Source organism: Pholcus phalangioides, unplaced genomic scaffold (genome assembly GCF_987345545.1).
Source record: "Pholcus phalangioides strain wild (caught in Gottingen) unplaced genomic scaffold, Ppha-v1.0 ptg000009l_1, whole genome shotgun sequence".
Lineage (NCBI taxonomy): Eukaryota > Metazoa > Arthropoda > Arachnida > Araneae > Pholcidae > Pholcus > Pholcus phalangioides.
In genome coordinates this window covers 46,104,784-46,128,037 of record NW_028301602.1, presented here as the reverse complement: position 1 = coordinate 46,128,037, position 23,254 = coordinate 46,104,784, and the positions used below count along the sequence as shown (strand labels likewise).

Sequence of the window (23,254 nt, the reverse complement as noted above, 5' to 3'; positions counted from 1 at the left end):
AGAAATGGGACAATTTTTGTAAAAAAAATGTCTGGAAGGCCAAAATTGCAGAAAAATATGGGAATGCCATTGGGAAAACGAGTCATATAGTCACTTCAAAAAATCCCCAATTTTCCCATGTTTTCTTTGGCAGCAAAATATTTCGGTTTGATTTTCCATTCTGGCAATTAGCACCTCATTTTATGTATTCCATATAATTGACCATTCAGTTAATTAAAAAAAATAGCAGTGGTGCTGTAAAATAAAGCAAAGCTTTCAGTGGGAAATTCAGTAAGAAAAAATGACAATGCTCTTAATCTGTTATATATTGTGATAGAATAGCACTCAAATGGTTAAAAAATAGTTTAAAGTTCTAACCACATCCAAATATCTATTTTGAAATTAAATTTTTCTTTTCTGGTAAATTTAAGGGTTTCATCATGCAATGGAAAGTTAGAAGAACACTTGCTTCATCAATGCATAAGCTTGCTGTAATACTTGGACCAGATATTGCAGCTAGAGATCTTCTACCAATATTTTCTGGATTTATTAGGGACCTTGATGAGGTTCGCATTGGCCTACTTCAACATCTCTCTGAATTTCTTGAGGTGAAGTTTATATTTGTTCTCTTTGTGTACTGTCTAATGCAGATAATATAAATTTTGTCACTTGTAATAATGTTTTTTTCTTTTTTAGGTTTTAAGGACGAAGGAACGAAAAGAATATTTACCTAGACTCTCAGAATTTCTTAATATAGATAATGACAGAAATTGGCGTTTTCGTCATTGTTTAGCAGAGTGAGTGAAATCAAATATGTCATTTCTATTATATGATTACAAGAACTGAAGTATTGTAGTTCAGTACTTGACAAATCCCAGTGGCCAAGTTACCATGGTGACTAAAAAATTAATATTGACAATTTCATTTAACAATTTTCTATATGTTAGTCAATATAAAAAAGAAATTGATCATTAAATTTTTCCTCTCTTCTTTTTTTTTTGTGTGAAAACAGTAATGCTGCTTATTAGAATCAGAGATAATGTTATTATGCAGGTATTGGTATCACTTTGGGGTCATACAAGTATTACCCCAGCATGGGGTGGGTGGGTGGGATCAGATTTTATGCTTACTATTGATGCCCAGGAGGGGGGGGGGGGTAAAAAGACCTTCGTTTCTAAGGTTTGTGTTTGAGAAATGGTTTTTAAACTTGAGAAAAAATTTCATCCACATTTTTTTTCTTGTTCAATGTACATCCATTTAACAGCATTTTTTAAATTATGACATTACATTCATTATATTATATGCAGGATTCATGCAGGTCAGGGAAACTTCGGAAAGTCAGAGGAAAAATGTTTACTAAAAAAAGTCAGAGAATATCCTATGTTTTTTTTCTACAAAATTTGGAAATTTCGGACAACCTGGAAAATCGTCATTATTGTCGTCTGATCGAGAAAAAAAGATTGACAAAAAAAAAAGAAAAAAAAAAAGTTTCCTTCAGGAAAAAAAAGGGATTCAAATAAACATTGTAAATATTGATAATTCATAAAATATTGCAATGTATCAGAAAACTATAGATAGAAATGCTGAGGAAGAACGAGGATTTCTTAAGTCCATGTGGAAAAGCACATTGATGGGACTTTATTGTAACTCTATCTAGTGCAGGGGTGCAAGAGCTGCGCCAAACTGCGCCGAAGCGGTTCTCTTGCTACATGGTGTGCCAAGACGCCAAATCCCTGCACATTTGCGCCAATTCTTGTTTCTGGTTCGCGTAGGTACCGCTAATGCACTGTAGTGCGTCAAATACCGGGAATTTAGGAAAAAGAAGCATGAAAATTTTGTTCACGGGACGCGTTCTTTCTGAGACACGGAAAAAAAATACGGAGGGAGAAACTTTAATTTTTTTTTCACTTCCCACCATCTACCACAATTGCGTTATGTCGTGACCTTGGAAAGTAGTTCTACTACCTTGAAGTTAAAGTCCTATACTGTTATTGGTTAACCGGCGGGCTATCAAAGTCCCTGAATGAATATGCCGAATTTTCCGATTTCGAAGACCGTTTTTTCTCCTGCAGGTTATATACTGAAAATTACGGTAATTTCGCGGCTGCCAACATGCGTTCTAAGACCGCATACATCGAAAAGAGGATTAGTTTACTCGTTAATTTACCGACATTTTTCGAAGATCATTGGAAAAAAATGGGATGTGTTAAAACTCCAGCTAAAATATTCATAGTTTTGTCATCTAGTCACTATGCGGTCGTGTGATTATCGTCGGCAGTTGCCGATCGGGGCAATTTCACATTGCGAAAATCTGGATTTGGTGAACACAGGGGCAGCTCGAGGAAAACAATTTATACCCATGTGGAATCTGTTTTTGGCGCTACTGAAGGCGTTTTTTTTTTGGTAAACAAAGCTTTTTTCACCCTTTCAATTCCATTCAGCACCCCTCCTAGAGCGGCGCCCAATATGGCCGCACGGTCCGCCACTGCATTGGTGGGGGAGGGGCATGCTCTTAACAATAGTCAAAGGAAGGAATTTGTACTAGGAGCATGTGCTTATTTTACATAACTTCTGTGAGATACCTTTTTTATATTAATGTATTACCTTTCCCAAACATGTTGTTGGAGAGAATGAAACGTTTGCACTCCCTCTCGTGCATTGCTGGGATGGTACATTACTCCCTCACGTATTGCTGGGATGTTGCTCAACATTGTATCACCAACAGAACTATTAATTATGTGTGATGAATGGGTTGCACTACAATGCAAATAATTACAAGAAGTGAAATCAGTTCAGAGAATAGATAGATATTGGGCAGACATATTCAAACTTTATAACCTTGAAAGCAGCCCAAAGTTCAAAATTTTGCCAGTTTTGGTGAAGGCTTTTTTATCTTCAGCATACGATAATGCAGACAGTGAAAGAGAGTTCATTGTTAACAAATAAATGAAAGTCTGTTTGAACACTGAAAAATCTGTCCATCCAATGCTTTAATGGAATAAGACATATAAAATCTTATGTTCAAGTGCATGAAAAATTTGAAAAAAATTGTCATTGAGATGCTGAACTTTTGAAAGCAACTCGTGATTCGTAATCTATTAACATGCTATTAGGTTGAGAAATTGTTTAAGTAAATAAGGTATTTATATTTTTCTCGTTTTTAGCATTTTGCTTTTAAATTTAATAATTTCTTTAAATTTTGTGAGAAGCTAATTTTTTTTTCACGAAAACCCTTATTATATTCTGCACGCACTTTTTTTGCTATATCAGGATGAATAAGATTTTGGTGTTCAAGCAGCAGAAATTCTTGTTGCCTAGGTTTTTAGTATGCATGTTGCTTAATTTGAAAAGAGTCTCATAATTTTTATTCGTCATTTCAGTAATGCATGTTTTAGTAATGACAGATAAGATAATTCAGAAAAAATTTAAATGGGTTTTAATTTGTGAAGGAAATTTATTTAGCATTATTTGTTTCAACCATTTTTGGCAAAACTTTTTAGGCATTTCACAGAAAAATTACTCCTTATATTGCAGATATAGTTTGTTTTTAGTTCTGCTCCATTTTCAAAATTTCTGCTCCAAAATAGATGAGGGGCACTTGCACCCCTGCTAATGTTTCCAGAAACATCGTAACCATGCATCGTAGAAAGCCATGAGTACAAAGCTGAGTTGCGATAATTTCGTACGTTTACTTCAGTTAGTAATGGCGGATGATGCATGTGTATATTTCGATTTCTGTGTGGGTATTTTTATTTGAAAAAAATCAGCTGTATGTGTGTGAGCAGCAAAACTCCCAACATGGGCAGATAAGTTATTCAGAGCCCATGTCAAGCATGTGAAATCAGGAGTTCAGTGAACAAATCAATTGCTAAACTAGCGCTTACGCGAGTGCAAGCCAATTGTACAGAATTGTGATGCAGTGAAACCAACTACATCTTAGACTAATTATGTCACAAAGGAAACAACAGTAGAGGCTTTAATCTTGTGGGCATTGAAATTGAAAAAAGGGAAATCTTTTTCCTCAATTGTTCCATTTTTCCATTGAGCGTATTTGAAAAGCACAAGTGTGTGTAAAAAAAATTTCTACGATTATGTCATTATGATATTGTAATTAACATAATTTTATAATTAATATAAGTAATTTTATAATATAATTAAGAAACTTGTAATTTTTTGAAAATTTGCCTGGAAAATCAGGGAAATTTTTTTTACGATAATGAGTATGAACTCTGCATATGCCTTTAGAAAAAAAAAATTATCTTATTGCACTTTTTTTTCTTATGCAGACAGTTGATCCCTATAGCTAAGCTGTATGAGCCAGTAGAAGTCAGGCAAAATCTGATTCCGTTAGCTTTAACTCTTCTTCAAGATAAAGTTGCTGAAGTACGATCAGCTGCAGTTCGTGTTGTAAGTTGAATACTCTTTACCATTATCTTAAATTGTGTTCATTGATTAATATTTTTTTCAGAAAATGTTTTTGAAATTTCAAATTTTTTGTAAACTAAATTACACTGTTGACTGAAATAGAAGTTCTCTGAGGAAAAGACACTCGTCAGTATGAGTTTATTTTTCTCAACGTTTTCCTAGTGCCACCTGTTGGCATCATCAGGAGACATTGCAGGAAGAGAGGGATGGGCAACTGTGCTCTAAGCAGCAAACTTTGGGAGGGGACAATGGCAAATTTTATGAAACAACTGAAATAGTGTTATAAAATCATCAAATTTTGCAATGGTGGGAGTGGTAAAAGCATATTTGCCCCTCACAAAAATCCTTGTTACGGCCTGTCGGCAGGTGTTGTAACTTGGGGGAATACTAGATTCGAAGATTTGTTATCTGGAAATCCAAAACTTTTCAACGGCTGACTGACCAATGATTGCATCATGTTCTTATGCTTTTTCAGCTTTTTGGGCACTATTTGCTCTGATGAGTGGTAGTGAATATCAAATCGGTGATGTCTTTTGAGTGACATCTTTACATACTTGGACAAGAAGCAGTGAGCAATCCAATTGGTTGTCTAGCTGATTTTGTTGGTGGCTGCAAAAACTATCTTGTGCTTCAATTCCTCTGTATTGCTTAAAATGGAAAAATATATACAATATAAAAAAAATATATGTATTTAAACCAGAAGGAAATCGTTGATTCAATCTTCCTTGGAGGATTGTCATTGTTTTGGACATTTGTTTTTCATTGCAACCAATTATCACCAGTATTGAGGAAATAAAATGCCGTAGTAAATCAGTAACTGGCTCAGTTTCTAGAAATTCAATTGGTTGATATTTCCCACTTTTTTTTTTAGGTTGCTATGATGGTGAAAAGAATGAGCGATTCTGAGGATGCTTCTTTAACAAAAGAACTTCTCACAGAACTTCAGCTGTTTATTAATTCTCAGAAATGGCTGCATAGGCAAACGTAAGCTCAACTATAATATTTCTGGCCTTTACGTCATGTTAAGTACTAAAAAAAAAATAGTTTAATGTTTTTTAAGTTGATTGTAATTTAAAAGTTTTTGTATATGTGCATTGTTAATGTATTAATAATTATTTGAGTGTTCAGGGGTGTATTTGTTATGTGAACAAAGTGCTGTGTCATCTATCTATTGAATTGGAATTTGAAGGGACACATGCTTGAATTTTTTGTGAGAATTTTCTTAAATTTGAGATTTGCTTGCATCCATACCTTGAAGTTTGGAAAAGCACAGAAAGCCTATTTCATTACACTATCACTACTTGAGCGTTTATATGAACCATGTGAACATTCCTTTGGGAAATTTCTAACAAATTGGTACGTATTGGATGCGTGCTCTCTGAGTATATGTGTGGTCTTTAATGTAATTATGTTAGAGTTATGCTTGTTTCCTGTTGTACCGGTGCTATGATTGATCTTTTATATTTACATGGTTCGTACGGTCCTTGAAAACCTTGAAAAGTCCTTGAAAAAAAAAAGTTCATTTTCAAGGCCTTGAAAGTCCTTGAAAATAAATAAGAGTCCTTGAAAAAGAATTTTTTTTTAAGAATTCTGTGAGAGTCCTTGAAAAATGTGTGTTTTCCGAAATAGTTTTCGCCACTTTTTTTTTTTACTTCGTAAGTGACGTCCTTAAAAAAGTGCAAAGCACAGGGAAAAAGCCTTAGTAGCCAATAACCCTGGATAATTGGATTTGAAGCACGTTTTTCCCCATTATTATAAAGCCTAGTTTTCGTAGGAGCAGGTTTTTTGTGCCGCGTGCAAAGTGAATCGCCCAGCGTGACACGGCGTCCACTCACCAATAATAAGAAAACCTAGATCCTAGAGAGCGCAACAAGCCTCACACGGCAGTGTTTTACGTCGGGCGTGATTGGCCGACTGTTTCTGGAGGAGTCAAATGCGTTGTGCGCCACTCGTTTTACCGATCTTCTCTTCATTTTTGTTTTCTTTCACTTCCCTTCATCGAGCTCGATGCTTCCCTTCAAACCGGAGCATGCAGATGACAGAGTAGCTGATAGCAGGGCCGTGAGCTGATGCGCCACGGTAGGAATACACAAACGCGTAGTGTGATTATGTAAAACGTTTCTGTCGACGCGAAATGATACAGTTCGGTTCATGCGGCGCCAAAAACCTATGTTGGAATGTTTTTTCCCTTTTTATTCTCTGTGCACGGGGAACCGCTCGGCCCAACGCAATATGTAAATCGCTGACGGCATGCTCTCACCCTCACGGGAGCTCGGCTTTGTACTGTAGGCTGGTTTTTTTCCGCGTCTATGTCGGGATTGTTTTTTTTCTCCCTGAGATTGCCGGTTGTTATTTGTCGGCCGTTTTATTTATTTCTTTCTTTTATGATCGTAAATGATCTTGTTTTTTTTCCTTGCAACTTTTATGGAATAAAACCTAGAGTTCAAAATGAACTTCCAATCGTTGTTTTTTTTCTTCAGCTCAGTCGGCACACTCTGACCCCCCCCCCCCCCCCCCCCCCCCCCAACAACCAACCAATACCTATTTCTAGAGTAGAAGTCCTTCTGTTCTAGAAGGTATTGCAACAACCCACTTCTAGGAAAACCCGGCTTTATGGTAGCATGTATCCTGTGATCGTATGTAGACGTATTTGGAGTCGTTGGAAGTCATGAAACTTTTGTACAAGGTATTTTTTCTGGAGGACTTGAAAAATCAATATCTTAATAAAAAAGTGTCATAATTTTTGCCGAAATAATTTCAGCCTTTCGGTCCGTAAGTGAGCGAAGCTTCCTCTGATTACTGTCAACTATAGGCGGAGATTGACTTGGAAGTCTGGGGGGTGGGGGGACACGATGATGTCAATTCATATATGCATATATACATTAGATCAGTCAACTTCACACCCCCCCCCCCCCCCGTATCTCCGCCCATGCTGTCTAAGGTTGTATAAGGTTCTTTAAAGAAAGAAAACAAAAAATGAGTAACAAGTGTGTGTACTTTTAATTACTTGTGTGGCTGAAAAATCCCTTCTATCAAGATTGGTTGCTGAGTGTGCCAGACAAAAATGTCGCCAAATGCAAGCTGTACTTCAATGGGTGAATCGGCGCTGAAATCCATTGAGCTTATATTACTGGAGGGAGTATGACGCAGGGCCATAACTAGGATTTTTGTATTGTCTTGCCGCCCCCACCAATTCGGAATTCGATAATTTTATAACGGTGTTCACCTAAAAATTGCCACCCGGGGCAGTTGCCCCCCCCCCTCCCGCGTTCTAGTACCGGCGCTGGTATGACGTCAGTGGTCTACATAATTACTTGGAAGATCACGTGACGCATTGAATGTCGGCGCATCTCCGTTATTTTCTAATGGCATCCATAGTTGTTTAAAGGAGTTTAAAACAATAAATGAAAGAAATAATTTCAGTATCGATGATATGATTCCAAAATTAATGAAAGAGATAGTTCCAGAATTAATGAAAGAAAGAATTAAAATTAATGAAAGAAAGAATTAAAATTAATGAAAGAATTACAGAATTAATGAAATATAATTCCAAAATTAATGAAATATAATTCCAGAATTAATGAAATAATTTTAGAATCAATAAAAGAATTCAGCATTAGCGAAAGAAACAAATCCAGAATTAATGAAAGAAATTATTCCAGCATTAATGAAATAAATAAATTTAGAATTAATGAAATAAATAAATTTAGAATTAATGAAAGAAATAATTTAATCTTTTTTTATCTTTAGAGGAGTTCTTTTTTTTAGTCTTTAAAAAGAAATTAATTGCAATATTTAGAGACTAAACTACGTTTCAATGAGGAAATTGACAGGCACGAACTGTGTTATTCAATGTGTCATATGTTTTGTATGATATATATATGTGTATGTGGCCTCCTTTATTCATTACAGATGATGTGAAATAAAGTAGGTAGAAATGTAATCTCTGAAAGTTTTAATCAAAATTAAATATGCGCCTATTCATGTGAAAAATATGCGTTTGTAAAAAAAGTCCTTGAATTTTTAAGTTTTACCTTGAAAAGTGCTTGAATAGTCCTTGAATTTTTTTTCGTTGGAAGAGTACGAACCATGATTTAGAATTCAAAAGAGACTTTCAAATATCAGCTTTTTTATTCATGTCTTGAAGTTGGAAAGCTGTCAAAAATCAACTTTATCCGACCACCACTGTGCCATAAATGAGATTCAAACCTGGATCCTCACAGTGAGTCCAGCACAATGCTAACACGGCAGCAACTGACCACTACTGTGACCCTAGTGGAGATCAAACCAGGGTTCATGTAAAGCAGTGGTTTTAATCAAGAATCCATAAGTTTTGATGAGAAAACATTTTAATCATTTTTTTATGAATGTTATTTTGTTAAGGTGTTCCTGTCTCATCTCATTGTTGCAAAGGGTCTGGGGAAACACAGAAATTCCTGTTGTAAAGCAATGTCATCGGTATGCTCATGTCTGCCAATATCTTGCAGCGAATGCAGCCAGTTGCCAGTAGATTTCACAGAGCTACTTAAAAGAGTTGAATCTACAAATCCCAACCATATATATATATTATATATATATATATATATATATATATATATATATATATATTTATTTATTTATTTATTTATTTATTTAAAAAAATGAAATTTTGAATTTGAAATGAAATATGATTTTGAAAATTTGTTCAATATTCCACATGAAAACATCTTAAATATTTGTGAGTTTATATGTGAAATACAAAAACATTATTCACTTGGAAAAAACTTTTGGAATAATTTGGTAAAATTTTGCATCTTTGAGAACTACTTGTATAATGGCATCGATATGTTTAAACAAATCAAGAGTATACCCATGGGCACTTGTTTTTCTAGTGCTTTTTTATTATTTTTTTTTCATTTCTATATGAAACAAATATTTTCGCTGAACACAATCATGGGTTTTAGATATATCAATGATCTCATTTTTAATTTTGAAAATTTTTTGTAATTAAGTGGTGATATTTACCCTATAGACTTGACACTCAAGAGAAACAATCATGACCCCCCCCCCTTTCTGCGGATTTCCTTGATCTTAAAATTTGTTTGTCTAATAGCATTGCTTTTATTGGAATTTTTGATAAAAGAAAAGAATTCAAATTTAAAGTTAATTTTCTATCTAATTTCGATTCTAATATTAGTATTAGAATTCTGAAAAATATATTTTTCTACAACTATCAAGAATTAAAAGAACATGCAATAATGTAAATGATTTTCTTAAAGCATTTTCTGACTTTTTAAATGTTTTGAGTGGCAACGGTTATCCATCTTCCTTTATTGGTTTCAAACTTCACCGACTTTTTTTGACTTCCGTGTTTACGCCATGTGGCTCACAATTTGTGACATTGCCATTAAACGGTTGAATTTCAGGTAAGATTTTGCATTTTAATTTCCTATTACCAACTTTTTGAACACTTATGTGGGGGTGTCCATTTAATATTGTGCTATTAATGTATTTTTAGTTTCTTTGTTTCTTTTTGTTTTTTTTTTCAATTTTTTTCCCTTCTCATATTTGCCTTTTTCGACTTCCAAAGCTTGTTTTCACAAAAATGTTAGGGGAACTGATAGTAATTCTATGCCTTTCTTTGGCTTACCATCATCAGAAACATTTTTGCTTTTTGGGACAATATGGTGAGGTTCCCCCTTGAGAACGGCCTCCTCATTGTTCCATTGATTGTATTTTTTCATTTCTAGTTCTAGTTAAGTGTATGCAGCTGCCATGGGTGTTATACTCTGGCTTTTGAAATGTTTGAAATTTTCAACACATTTGGTTTTAAATTCAGTTTCTTTTAGAATGTATGTTTTATATATATAAGGAAATTACTTGAAGAAAAAATTAATACAAGATGGAATTTTATGAGAGTGAAATAGAACCTATGCAGTAGGTCGTCATCAGGGGGAACCCCATGCATGGTTCGAAAAGAGTAGCCGTTGCTGAAGGGTGGCTATGGCTGATTGCATTAAAAATGGCAACCCTTGTTCCCAGATGCCTGCCTTCTCAAAAAAACATTGGACGAAAAAAAGTACAATGAAAAAAATATGTTGAAGAAATACAATACTTGAAAAAATATATACAGACTGTATACGGTATACAGTAAAACCTTGTTAAGTCGTCATTTTTTTTCAGGCCCTTCCACCTCCCATAGACAATAATGTTATTAAACTCTCGTTTACTCGTCGCTAATTTCGGTTAACTCGTCACTATGAAAAAATTTGAAAAAGTGAAGCAAACTATTTTTATGGTTCCCATTGTTAACAGCATCGCCATATGCTTAAAAGTCACCATAAAGTCCTATATACTCAAACGGAACTGTTTAAGTAACGAAAGTTACGCTAGGGAAGTTCATTTGTAGACTAAGGTTTTTGGAACGTTGATGACTGTTCAAGTTTTTTTCATTTCTGCAGTTAGATTTCATTTCTGCATGGGCTCTACTGGAGAAACCACGAGACACCCAGGCTCTGTTGCAAGACGCAATCACTTCTGCCCCCCCCCCCCCAGGGCATCTCCGGCAAAACCAAAATTTATTGATACGTCAAAGATTACACATAGTGCAAGGAAATAAAAAATAATGTAAATCGAAGAATCAAATCAAAGTGCAACGGGCACAGATAATAAATAATCATAGAAAGCATGGGCTCTATTAATTTAGGGCTTGAAATTTAAACAAAATATCTTTGTTGAAAAAAAATTAGACATTCCTTCCCAAGTTGAGGTCTTCTGTTCACTTTTCCCTGCCCAGGGCCCCTCCACCAAGTCAAAAGGGGTCGAGATTACTTTGTAGTTGTATCATGAACTACTGATGAAGAATTAAAATACTAAAATTTTAAATTTGATGTCTATGTAAAATTAATGTGCAATAGAGAGTTCTATTATGAAGAAAAGCTGCTTATATAGCTTTAGACTAACAGTTGCTCTGTTAGTCTAAATTAAAAATTAACTAGTATAAATCAAAGTGTACAATATATATATATATAAATAAATATATATATATAAATTTTACCACAATAAGTTGAGTAATAAGGATAAAAAAGGTAAAAAATTGCTATTTATACTTTCGCGATCTATAAATTTTAATATTGTTATTTTGATTCATACTTTAATAAATTACATATTACTTTGAATTTATACGATTTTCACAACATTGCACATTGAAACTAACGGCACTCCTCTTAAGCCGTCATAATTTTTCGATAACTTGAGGTGACGACTTATCGAGGTTTTACTGTATATTTTTTCTTAATTGTATTGTATTTCTTCATATTTTTTTCATTGTCATTTTTTTCGTCCAACATTTTTTAAGGGGAGAGGGAAGAACCCCTCTTACAAAATAGTTATGACCCTGGTGTGCATGCATGATTAATTTCAAGCGAGTCACCTGCTTTTCTATCCTGTAATGGAATTGTCTAAAACTATTTTTGCTTTTATTTTTCCCTACATGATTATTGGTTGATTTTTTTAATTTATTTTCTAGGTATGTTTACCTTTGTCAAGAACTTGTCAAAGAAAGCTCACTATCCTCTGATCAATTTTCAGAGGGCATAATGCCCCAGCTTTTGTATCTGTGTTGGGATCCAGTGGCAAACGTCCGTCTCGCTGTAGCAAGATGTCTCGCTCTTTTCATCTGGCCACTTGGTAAATTTATATAATGAGTCCATTCTGAAGTTTTGTTATTTACGTTTGTCTTACTGCATTCTTTATTATTTGAATGGAGAACCAATAAAATTTTATTTCCCAAAAACATGTATACAAGGGTGTTCCTTAACTCCACTGTTAAAATAAGAGGAGTAATAATAAATGTATCTAGACAAAAAACTTTTTGCAATGGAACCCAGGTTCACTATCCATTTTTCAAGGTATTCATACATCACCTTATTTTAGTAGTTACCAAAATATGGCAACATTGCTCACATCATGAAAAGTGATAGGAAAGTCTTTACACAGTTTGAGAAGGGAAAAAATTTCTCCATTCCAATCAGACAATTAGAGAAGGGGAAAAAATATTGTCCTCTTTTTCCTATAATGGTATGTATGTATGAACAAAACATGTATCTCTTTTCCTTTGGGATTTTTTTGGCACCAGTTGCTTAAATTGCATGTTGACATGGGCTCGATAAAAGCCATTTGTGATCCTAAGTTCCATTTCAAAAATTGTTTGTCTTGACATGTACTATCTCTCTTCTCATTTTGACGAAATCGTGGAAAGTCAAGTAAAAGTCACAAAATTAAGTGGTCAGATTTTTTTTACAAATCAATTTTTAGATTTTTCTAGGCATGTTTCTCATGCTCAATTTTATACCAGAAAATCATGCTCCCCCCCCCCCCCCCCCCCAATTGGACTTGTCATGAAAACCAGATAGATACCCAGAATCATGCTATGATGGTCAACTCATTTCCTTGAGATAGGAAGCAAGGTATGTTCGGTTCTTCAATATTCAATGTGGTGGTCAACTGAAAGTGATTTGCTCTAGTCTTGCGAATTGAAAGCGTGAATACAAATTGGTTTCTGTTTAGAAAAAGGTGTAGCAAAAATGATTGGGTTTCTATTGCTGGCTGACATTGCTCCAAATCTTGACGAAATGTTATATTTTTCATGCAAAATTGCTATTTTTCCAAAATCATGAGCATTAAATTAAAATTATAAGAAAATAAATGTTAAATTAATAATGTCACTAAATAATGAATATTAAATAGCCCATGTTGCCTTATAAGTCACGGAGAAATCACAGAATTTTCATTTGGGTATGTGGTAGATATTCTGTACCCCAAAACAGAATATGCCTAAGATTGCAACGTACATCACAGAACAATCAATACTGCTGCAGAAAAATCTTGGGAAGAATTTTAAGAAGAACGTAGAAAACACTATTGTGTGGGGAATTTTTACAGCAGAATATTTTCAGGCAGCTGAGGGCTACTTTAGACCAATACGAAACATTCTGCTTTAGGGCTCTGCACCTCTGAAATCTTGGGGATAGAGTTCTGGGACACCCTGTATATTACAGTTGAATTTTAGTAAGTCTAACTTTTATAACTAATTTTTGAAATCTCAATCGCTTCTGTAGTATACATTCTCAGACCTGCCAACTCTCTGGACTTGTGGTGTGTGACTGGATTTTTTACTTTTTCACCCACTCTCGGGAATTATTGGAAATTTCTCCCAATTTTTTACGCAAAAATTCAATTTTTCCCTTTACTTTAGCGGAAAAATTACGAGCATCAACTGCACATTTCATTTTCGGCATACGTTTTGGGGATGAAGAATGAGTTATATAGAATTTCTAGATGATTGCAGACAGCAAAAATCGCGTAGCAAATGACGTGGCAGTTTCTTTCCATTACAAAACTGGTTTATCTATAAAAAGTAGGACTTGTCGGACAACTTATGTATTTCGTCAACTTCGGCATATGGCGATGATCACACTCGTCTGGCAATGACCTCAAAAACTGATTTTTTTTAACTGCAGTGTTTCTAAAACCAGTTCACTGGCTCATGTGAATTTCTCACTCTCCAGAGCACTAGAGTCAGCGTATATGTAGACTTTTCTTGCTCCCTTTCATTGCAGTTCTTTCACGAAACTATAATTGCATGCGATGTCCTTAGCCACACTTCCAAGTTTGTTTTTGATGGGTTTGGCGTGGCTGCGGGTCTGGATTTTTCTATTATGTTATGACTGCAGTTGTCATACACTGCTCAAAACAATTAGGGGAGCACATGGTTTTAACAAAATTACGCAAAGATGTATACCGATAAGTAACATAAAATGAATCATCCATAATTTAAAGCCTAGCAGGAAACGGAAGAAGAAAACTTCATATGCAAATCAAACTTCATGACGTCAAAAACCAGAAAAAGGAGATAAGGGCAGAAATCGGGCTGTTGCAGAAATGTCTGTTTTACTGCCGTAACTGTGAAATTCGATTGCGCAGTATTTTTTTTTTAGACAAGGTGACTTGAGGATGTCTCAACAACGTGATTTACCGGAATCCATGGCATGGCGTGTTATAGGCAGACTGGAACCCGGGCAAACACAACGTAGTGTCGCGGACGCTGTTGGAGTCGCCAGAAGTGTTGTTGCAAGGCTGTGGAATCGATTCCAAGAAACAGGAAATGTTAGACGTCGACCAGGGCAAGGTCGGCCACGCGCCACTACAGCAACTGATGACCGGTATATACGGTTAACAGCCCGTCGAAACAGCACATAGAATGCTACGCAGCTGCAAAGACGGTTGCTCTTGGCAACAGGACGAAGGGTGTCCAGCCAAACAGTACGTAATCGGCTTCATGAGGGAGGGCTCTATGCACGTAGGCCGATGGTCTGCATTCCGTTGACCCCACGCCACCGTGCGGCCCGAAGAAGATGGGCTGCTGAACATCGAGATTGGGAGCAACATGATTGGAGCCAAGTGCTGTTTACAGACGAGTCCCGATTCAGTCTGGAGTGTGACACCCGACGTGTTCTGGTATGGAGGGACAGGGGCACTAGAAATAACCCCGCATTCGTTCGTGAAAGGTCACAATACAGACGAGCTGGTGGGATGGTATGGGGTAGAATCAGCATAGGCGGACGTACGGACCTGCATATCATTCGGAATGGCACTTTGACGGCCCGAAGGTATGCAGACAAGATACTGCGACCTCATGTCATCCCTTACGCTGGAGCCATTGGAGATTCCTTTGTTTTCCAGGATGATAATGCCCGACCGCATAGATCTCGTCTGGTGGAGAACATGCTTGAAGCTGAAACAATACAGCGTATGGAATGGCCAGCGTGCTGTCCTGACCTGAATCCAAGGACGACGCATTGCTGCGCGACCAAGGCCGCCTGTTACTGTCCGAGACTTGCAGATTGCACTTCTTGAGGAGTGGAACAGTATTCCCCAAAGTCTGATCGATAACCTCATCGCATCCATGGCAAACAGGTGTGCAGCAGTCTTAGCTGTTCGAGGAGACCACACGCCCTATTAAAACTTACGCATCATGTCTAAACGGTATTTTTTTTATCGTTTACATATAACCAAATTGTTGCCCTAAATCATCTTTTCATGTTTTTTCCATATTTTCAAAGAATTAAAGCTTAATTCCAAATTTTTTTACGTCTTTTTTCTGTATTGCGCATTGATACGCGTGTACTATCCATTGTATGCCAATACGTGGCTGTCTCGCACGGTTTTCTTCACTTTTTTGCTTGCTCCCCTAGTTGTTTTGAGCAGTGTAGATTAAGGTAGCTATGATGATCTATGGGAGCTCTACATGGTTGCTAACATGTGCTGATTGCATGATATAAAGCTGTTGCATTCCAGACATTCAGATCAGGTGTGGATCCAGGGAGGGATGATTAATTGTGTAGGTTTGTCCCGTATTTTAAGAGACACTGATTTTTTGTTATTTGTGGCGCTTGGGGAGGGCAATCCCCCCCCCCCCCCTCCTAGATCAATTTTTATGCTATCTGTAACAGATGTTGGAAAGTTGAATTCTGATGGTTTCTGTTTATATCATTTCACATCAAAAGTTGTTGCTGTTCAAGAGGAGATCAGATGTCTTGCATTATTATATTCTGTTCAGGGGCTATTAGGACCTACCTGGGGGGGGGGGGGGGGTGGGCACATTCCTGAATTGATTTTAAAAAATCTATGAAATTTTTTTTTTGATTAGGTCTACGGGTCCATCAGGAGCATTTCTGGATTCCAAAAATTAGCACATCTGTATTCTATAAATTGAAGTCACGTATAACTCGTATTTTTTTGGTAACTTGTAAGTTAATATCTATTGCTAGGAGCACTAGAGATATAGAAGACGCTCTTAGTTCGGCCATATTTTGTTCCTATAATGAATTCTAATGGGATTTTTTCCCCGTCAAAATATATAACCATCTGGAAATAGTCTAACATTATTATAAATAACAATGGTGGACTTTGTTAGCTAAATGCGATGTAATAAGAAAAACAGCACCAAAATTTTCATTTGTTATAAGCTGCATTCGCTCTAGCAAGGTTTCCCAAAGCAGAATGTAACGAAAGTTTTGACAAAGAGTAGCGACACATATTTTAGTAAGCTGAAGGCTTGTGTGTGTGTTGCAGAACAATGCAAGACGTTTTGCTTTGGGGGAGGGCAAGGTTCAACTGTTAGAACTAAGATCTCTGCTAATTGTACTTATGTTATTAAACATTATTGGGAATTAGATCATAAAAATTGTAATGTATGTTGAACTAATTCAAATGGATTTGTTGATGTTTGCAAATTTTTAAAATTCATTTTGAAAATTGAGAGACTAGTATATTGTCACATCAATTGTAATTTCAGAAACTTTCCTAAGGATATTAAATTGTATTTCTAGCAGAATACTCTGACCATACCAGTCCTCACAGGGAATTGCTTCTGCAAGCTATTCATGCGCTTCAAGAAGATGTGGATAATGATGTCAAACATTTTGCAAAAATTGTTGCCACTGACGAATGCTCGTGTTTGTTGCATGGAGATAATCATGTTGAAGTATGTATTTGTGTTGCAGAAAATATATAATTACACGCACAATACTTATGTTTTTGATTTACCATAAAAAAACAACCTTTGAATGTGCTTTTGAATAATATTAATAGAATTCATAGAGTTAATGCCGTAGTGTGTATGCCATGAATTGAAATTAAACATTTGTGACCAACAGCACTATATATTAGAAATTTATTAATCCAATACAGTGTCACATTTTCAGAAGACAACGAATGTGAATTTTGTGCATGTACAAACCCTGCTAATTATGATAAAAGTGACGATTGATATTACAATTAAATTCAGAAATCATAGTACAATCTACAATATTTGGTGGTTGGTTTCAATTGGTTATAGCTCTTGGGAAGAAACTAAATTTATGAGACAATCTTAAGAAGCAAAATGTCTTGGTAATGTTAATGTATTCCATCTATAATGATAATTCCTTTATACTACCATTGTTCCTTTAATTCTTAAGTATTTATATATATATATATATTCCACAGTATAAGGTATGCATGAAGATATTTTTATGGATTTTATATTAACCATATATATATATATATATATTAGTGGATGCTCAGATTGATATGTTCATTTGGATTTCACAAGTGAGGGCTATTCAAGTACGTCAGCATTGATGGAGGTGGGGGGGAAGGGTTCGGATTTGCTGACTTTTGATGGCAGGGTGTGAATGATGCTTACACCACCAACTACCCTTTATAAAAATATGAAATATTCTTAATGGCACCTTTCAATTCTGGCACCTCAAATTCTGAACATGTGCCAAAAACAAGAAAAACCTTTTTCTAGTTTATGGGCACCTGAACTAACACCCCCCATTGATAAGTCCTCTATAGAGCCACTTTAATGATCTATAAATGTTCAGCGGATCCTTTGAGTGGTCTGGAAATGTGGGTTAGGCTGCCTAAGTGCTTTTGAAATATGTTGTGGGCCGCTTAAGTAGTCTAGAAATGTGTTGCTGTCCACTTAAGTGCTCTGGAACTGTGCTGCAGTTCACCTAAATAGTATGCGAATGATCCGGGGGTGACTTGTGATTTAGAACTGCACTGTGGACTGCTTAAGTGCTCTAAAACTGTGCCACCTCACTTAATGGATCTCTAAAAGTACCACAGACTGTTTAATGTTTAAGTATTCTGGATTTGTGCTACAGGCTTACCCGGATGATCTGAAAATGTACCATGGGCTACTTAAATGCTCTGGAATTGGCCCTGGGCCATTTAAGCGATATGTAAATGTGCCACTTAGTTAATTTTTACAAAATTTGTTCGAGGTCGAGGTGACAGCAGGATTTAAGCTAGATAAAAAATTCCTTTTGCAAAAAATCAAAAATGGGGGGGGGGGGGAAAAAAGCTTCAGCAAAATGTTAATGATTGATGGATAGATGTCTACTTGTTTCGAACCTCCTCTATTCTTTTTTGTGAAAGTGGCTACTTTTGCGTTCTAAGATTTTCTTTCGAATTTTGCAAAAAATGCGACCGTAGCTTTAACCCTGGGTGACAGTTCACATCAGATAACCCAGAGGAGTATGGGTTGCAAAGAATTGCTTAAAGAGTAATTTTGAGTTCTTAGCCTTCAAATAGCATTAAAATTAACAAATTGGTTATAACATATAAAGGTATTTTCTGATATTTTAATTTTTTGAAATATTTTTTATATCAAAAATTGTCTTGGGGAGGGGGGCTTCCCACATAGGCTCTGATCCGAACATGTTATAAGGTAGGGGGCAAAGATGATGAAATTTTGTTATGGTCAAAAATGGCTAAAAATCTGCTGACATAATACTTGAATGGCCCCATTATCTGTGCAAACAATTATTGGTAGAACCCGAAAGTTTAGGCATTAAAAATGGTCAAAACAGGCAGGCTAAAAGGCACTAAAAAAGGTATTTATAATATTAATGATAAAAATGAAAAGTAACTAAAAGCTATGATATTAAGGGGACGAAAAATAGCTAAAACCTTGATTGCACTCTCAATCTCTATTGTTTCAACAATATATTATTATGATTGCATTTTTTGTCAAGTTAATTTGATATGAAGGTTTTTAACAACTGGCTGTTGCGAAGATATATTTTGGAAAGAGAGAAAATTCAACTTACCCTGCGGGGAATCGAACCCACATCCTTTCACTTTCCGGGTGAACGCACTAGACTACAGAGGCACCGAACCTCTCAATCTTTCCTTGGAGCTCGTGTACACTGAAAGGGACCGTACATGGACGAATTTTCTCTTTCCGAAATATATCTTCGCAACAGCCAGTTGTTAAAAACCTTCGTATGGTAGCGGAGAGTGACGTCATCCTTGTTTAATTTGATATGTCAAAGAAAAGGTTTGTTGTCTCTCAAGGTTAGGTCGGAGTTCAATTCGATTTAATACTTAAGGTCGGTCTGCATCGATTTAAAAAAAGTTCTCTCAAATTGTGAACATGATTTTTGCGTACCTGAAATAACTTGTCATGATTGTTTGTAGTTCATTAATCTGTGGTTTAAAAAAATTGAATCAAAATAACATGGGTTGTAGGGCTAGAGCCCCGTCACCTCCTATCCCGACCTTCTGTTGCCATGATGTCAACCAAAGGTCTATTAGGACAATTACCAGTCTGCTATTCAACTACAATGCTGTGCAAATGCACGAGCAACACATGCGAAGAAACAAACTTCGAATTTATTATTTGTTGCTTTCCTTTTACTGTACTTGCTGGGTTGCTTTCATCTCGAACGCTAACATTCTTGATGTGAATTCAATGACATTTTGATTGTTATCTTGAAGCTACGTATAGCAGAAATGAAAAGTATTTGTTATTTCTATGCCTTACATCAGTTTTCCTGTTTTTGTTTAAAGGGCCTGGGAAAGGAAGGCTTTCTGACGAGAATTAATACTAGTGGTGAAGATTATATATACAGTCGAATCCAGTTTTAACGAATACCGTTATAGCAAAAATCTTGTTTTAACGAACACTTTTCTAATCCTTCAAATAAGTTTACATAGGAACAATACTAGGTAACCTGTAATTCCTTTATAACAAAATTTTGATATAACGAAGTGATTCCTCCGGTCTCTTGGCATTCGTTATAACAGGATTTGACTGTATAATTTTAGTAAGAGAAATTTTTTTTGAACTGTTCTTCCAATGCTGAAAATGGCCTTCGAAATTCATGAATAAACATTAAACAATGTCAAGATAGACATTTATGGCAGCAAAATCTTTAAAAAAAATTTACCAAAAAAAAATTGAAAATAGGCAAAATAAGGTATTTTTCCTGAACTTCTGGGCTCTAGTTGTTTTGTTTGATTTATGCTGTTATTTTTCTTGCTGCCACCTGTTTGTAATTATGGAAGTGATTTGGTTGGTCTTAAATAATTTTTATTTGTTACAGGAGGAAACAAACACATGAACAACAAAATTAGCCTTATATCGTTTGTGTAATGAAGAACAACACTAGTCATCTGCAAAAATCTGATGAGGGAAGAAATGTCATTACTTCATCTTTATAAAATGTCAGAGCTCAATTTAATTTTTTTTTTAATTTTAATCTTTAATAGAACTTATTTGCTTATATTATTAAAATGCATTTTAAAACTCGTTGCAGTTTGTTTCTTCAAGCACATTTATTATATCCCAAGAAGTTTACATATTTCACAAGTACACAGGTGTGAGAACTCTGCGGCAATTGCGCTGCACTGCACCAAAATTAACATCTTGCACCATCCTGCTCCAATAGTGTATTTTTATATTTTTCTGTGCCAAATAGCGAATTTTGCCTCAGTATGCCTGGAATTTCGGAAAGGATGCTAAAAAAATTTTGTTCCTGCTTGTGGCGAAACGATTTTTTCCGAGAAGAGCGTGTTTTATTTTTTTTTCACTTTACAGCACCTTTTCCTCCCATCTTCTATAGTCGCAACCTTGAAAAAAATTTGTGGGCTATAACCATGCGTAAGCTTTTCATGCTTTGTAAGCATTAGAGATATTTTTTACATTTGAACAAAAATTTTCAATCAAAAAATATTTAATTTTTATTTACACTTTGCAACTTTAACCCAAGATAGTTTATTTTTTTTAAAGTGCTGCAAGCATGCCGATCTGTTAATCTATCTGGTCTCTCATTGAAAGAGTTGCTGGAAGTTCAGAAAGGTTTGCGAAATTAGCAAGAAGGTAGATTTTTTTCAGAATTTTCCAGCAACTTCCCGCACTTGAATTTGTCCGCGAAAATCGGATTGAGATAACTGTGGCCCTTTATTTAAAATATCGTCCCCCTCATTGTGCTTTCCATTGCTAAACCCCAGATAACATCTGTGATCGTGCAACTGAAGATGGTTTCCAATCGTCTTTCAGCTTTGAATGTGAGTCAGTTTTTGTTTTCAAAGAAAACAAATGATAAAAAGTCACCACTGCAACCAACAGAAATTACTATAGTCGATCATCATTGCATCACATCCCGGTGTTTCATGAAAACATTTTAAAAGCAAGTCTGCTGAAGTCTGCCTACGAGTGCTAATTTAGAAACGAGCGTTAAATCTCCAATCTCGCCAAATAACGAGTCAAATCGCCAAACATCGTGTTGAATCCTCTGAAATTCTCTCCCATTTTGCAACAAAATATTTCCAGTTTTAAAAAAATTTAAAACTTATAGGAAATTTTTAGCTTATTTAAACTACTGCTGTTCCAGACAGCAAATAAAGCCCTCAGTAAGCAAAGTGTTTCATCTTAAATAGACTGCTGTGAAAAAGTTTGACAGCTGCTCTTTCAAACAAGGTGTCAAAAGCCTTAAACACCAAAAACTGTTGAAAAGATGTTTGATAGCAAAAGACAGTGCAGTTTTATTTTGAAAAGGGGTGGGGTTAACGAAAATATTCTTGTAAGTTAATGTCGCTGCTCCAATTTATAAACATCATCTCAGAATCCTGAATTTCGCTGTTTCAAAATGGACTTAGTCATTTCCCACCCCGAGTACAGTAAAATCTAGGAGGGTCGTTCTTCAATAACTGGTCCTTCAGAGCGATGGACTCTGGATATAGGTGAACTAAATTGCAGAGAAAACTTTTTATAATAAAGAATCGGTGCCCTCTGGAGAGAGATTTCATTGGATGTTGAAAAAAAGATTTAAAAAAAAACAAATGTTAAAAGATTAAAAACAGTTTGTCTTAGCCAGCTGACATTGCAGCATGTTAAGAATTGTCTATAAGCAACGGGAGCAGTTTAAACATGTTAATTTTCATCAATTTTGATTTGCAAGTGATTGCCAAATATATTGAATATATGTATGCAAAAAATATTCTGTTACACTGAGTTGAAAATTAAGATGTTATTTGCTACAACATCAAAATAATTCTTAAAATACTGTTTTTCTTCTCTTCAAGAATTGACCATGACTCATAAAAATTGCCCTGTGGCTAAAAAAGCTATTAAAAAACTTTTTGATTAGCAGGAAAAAGAGAGCAGCGATATAATTGAGAAATTTTTGTTCAGTTCGATGGATTGAATTACTTTCTCTTTTATATTACAAAATTCTATGCAATAATGTCTTTGAGAATCAACTGCCAAGAGAATAAAAATCAACTTTATGAAGAGTTCTATTTCGTTACTTGAATGAAATGATCTAAAAGGCATTTTAATGCAATACAAATTTTGTACAATTTAAAGCCTGACAGCAAGAAATCAAAATTCGTTCATGGTGAGAAATCTGTTATAACAATTGTCTTCACAGTTGTGAACTGTTGTCGTAATGTACTTTCACTGCGGTCTTGAAATACCCAAAACAATTTCTTAGACACATGAAATAATTTTACGTACAAGTTCAAATGTCATAGCTGCCAATCCTAAACAATGAGAATTGAGATTTTCATGTATATACAAACTCTACGCGAGACGAATAAAAGGATTTTTGTAAAGGAATTAAAATTGTAGAGATTTTTTTGCTCTACTATCTGAAATGAAATAGTAACTGAAAGCAGTATATATATTGGGCTTAAAAATGAGACGATCCAGCACTGTCATCTCCTGGGTTCAACTGTCTGGCGGGGGCGAATTGATGAATTTCAGCTTTTCTTTCCCAAAATGTAAAATTTCAATGTAATCAGCTTCAATCATCATTCCCATTGCATTATTTTCAGGGGAAAAGTTCGACAAGTTTTTTTCTAGGTGAAATCTTTAAAAATTCGACCGGAATTTTCAGACAGGAGAGATATTTTCAAATGAGATATACAGGTTCTGAAGTTGGAAAACCAATTTCATTCAGCTGCTAATGGGTTCAACAGAATTTTCCCTTCATTACAAACTTAACCATGAATGAACTATAGTTTTTTG

At 35.4% G+C, this 23,254-nt stretch overlaps 1 protein-coding gene across 3 annotated transcripts in view; it reads left to right on the top strand.

Moving 5' to 3' along the window:
* Nucleotides 1-20,533, top strand: part of LOC149083200 (serine/threonine-protein phosphatase 4 regulatory subunit 1-like) — a 71,423-nt gene extending 50,890 nt beyond the window's left edge. For 2 of the 3 annotated variants that reach the window (XM_089236386.1, XM_089236388.1), the window contains 7 exons: nt 411-587; nt 676-776; nt 4,266-4,386; nt 5,276-5,388; nt 11,912-12,072; nt 16,776-16,930; nt 20,328-20,533. In XM_089236386.1, coding sequence (XP_089092512.1) covers nt 411-587; nt 676-776; nt 4,266-4,386; nt 5,276-5,388; nt 11,912-12,072; nt 16,776-16,930; nt 20,328-20,345 — 846 coding nt within the window. In that variant the 3' untranslated portion in view covers nt 20,346-20,533. The remainder of the gene's footprint in view (nt 1-410; nt 588-675; nt 777-4,265; nt 4,387-5,275; nt 5,389-11,911; nt 12,073-16,775; nt 16,931-20,327) is intronic. The other variant, XM_089236387.1, reaches the window with a different exon arrangement.
* The last annotated feature ends 2,721 nt before the right edge of the window (nt 20,534-23,254 follow it).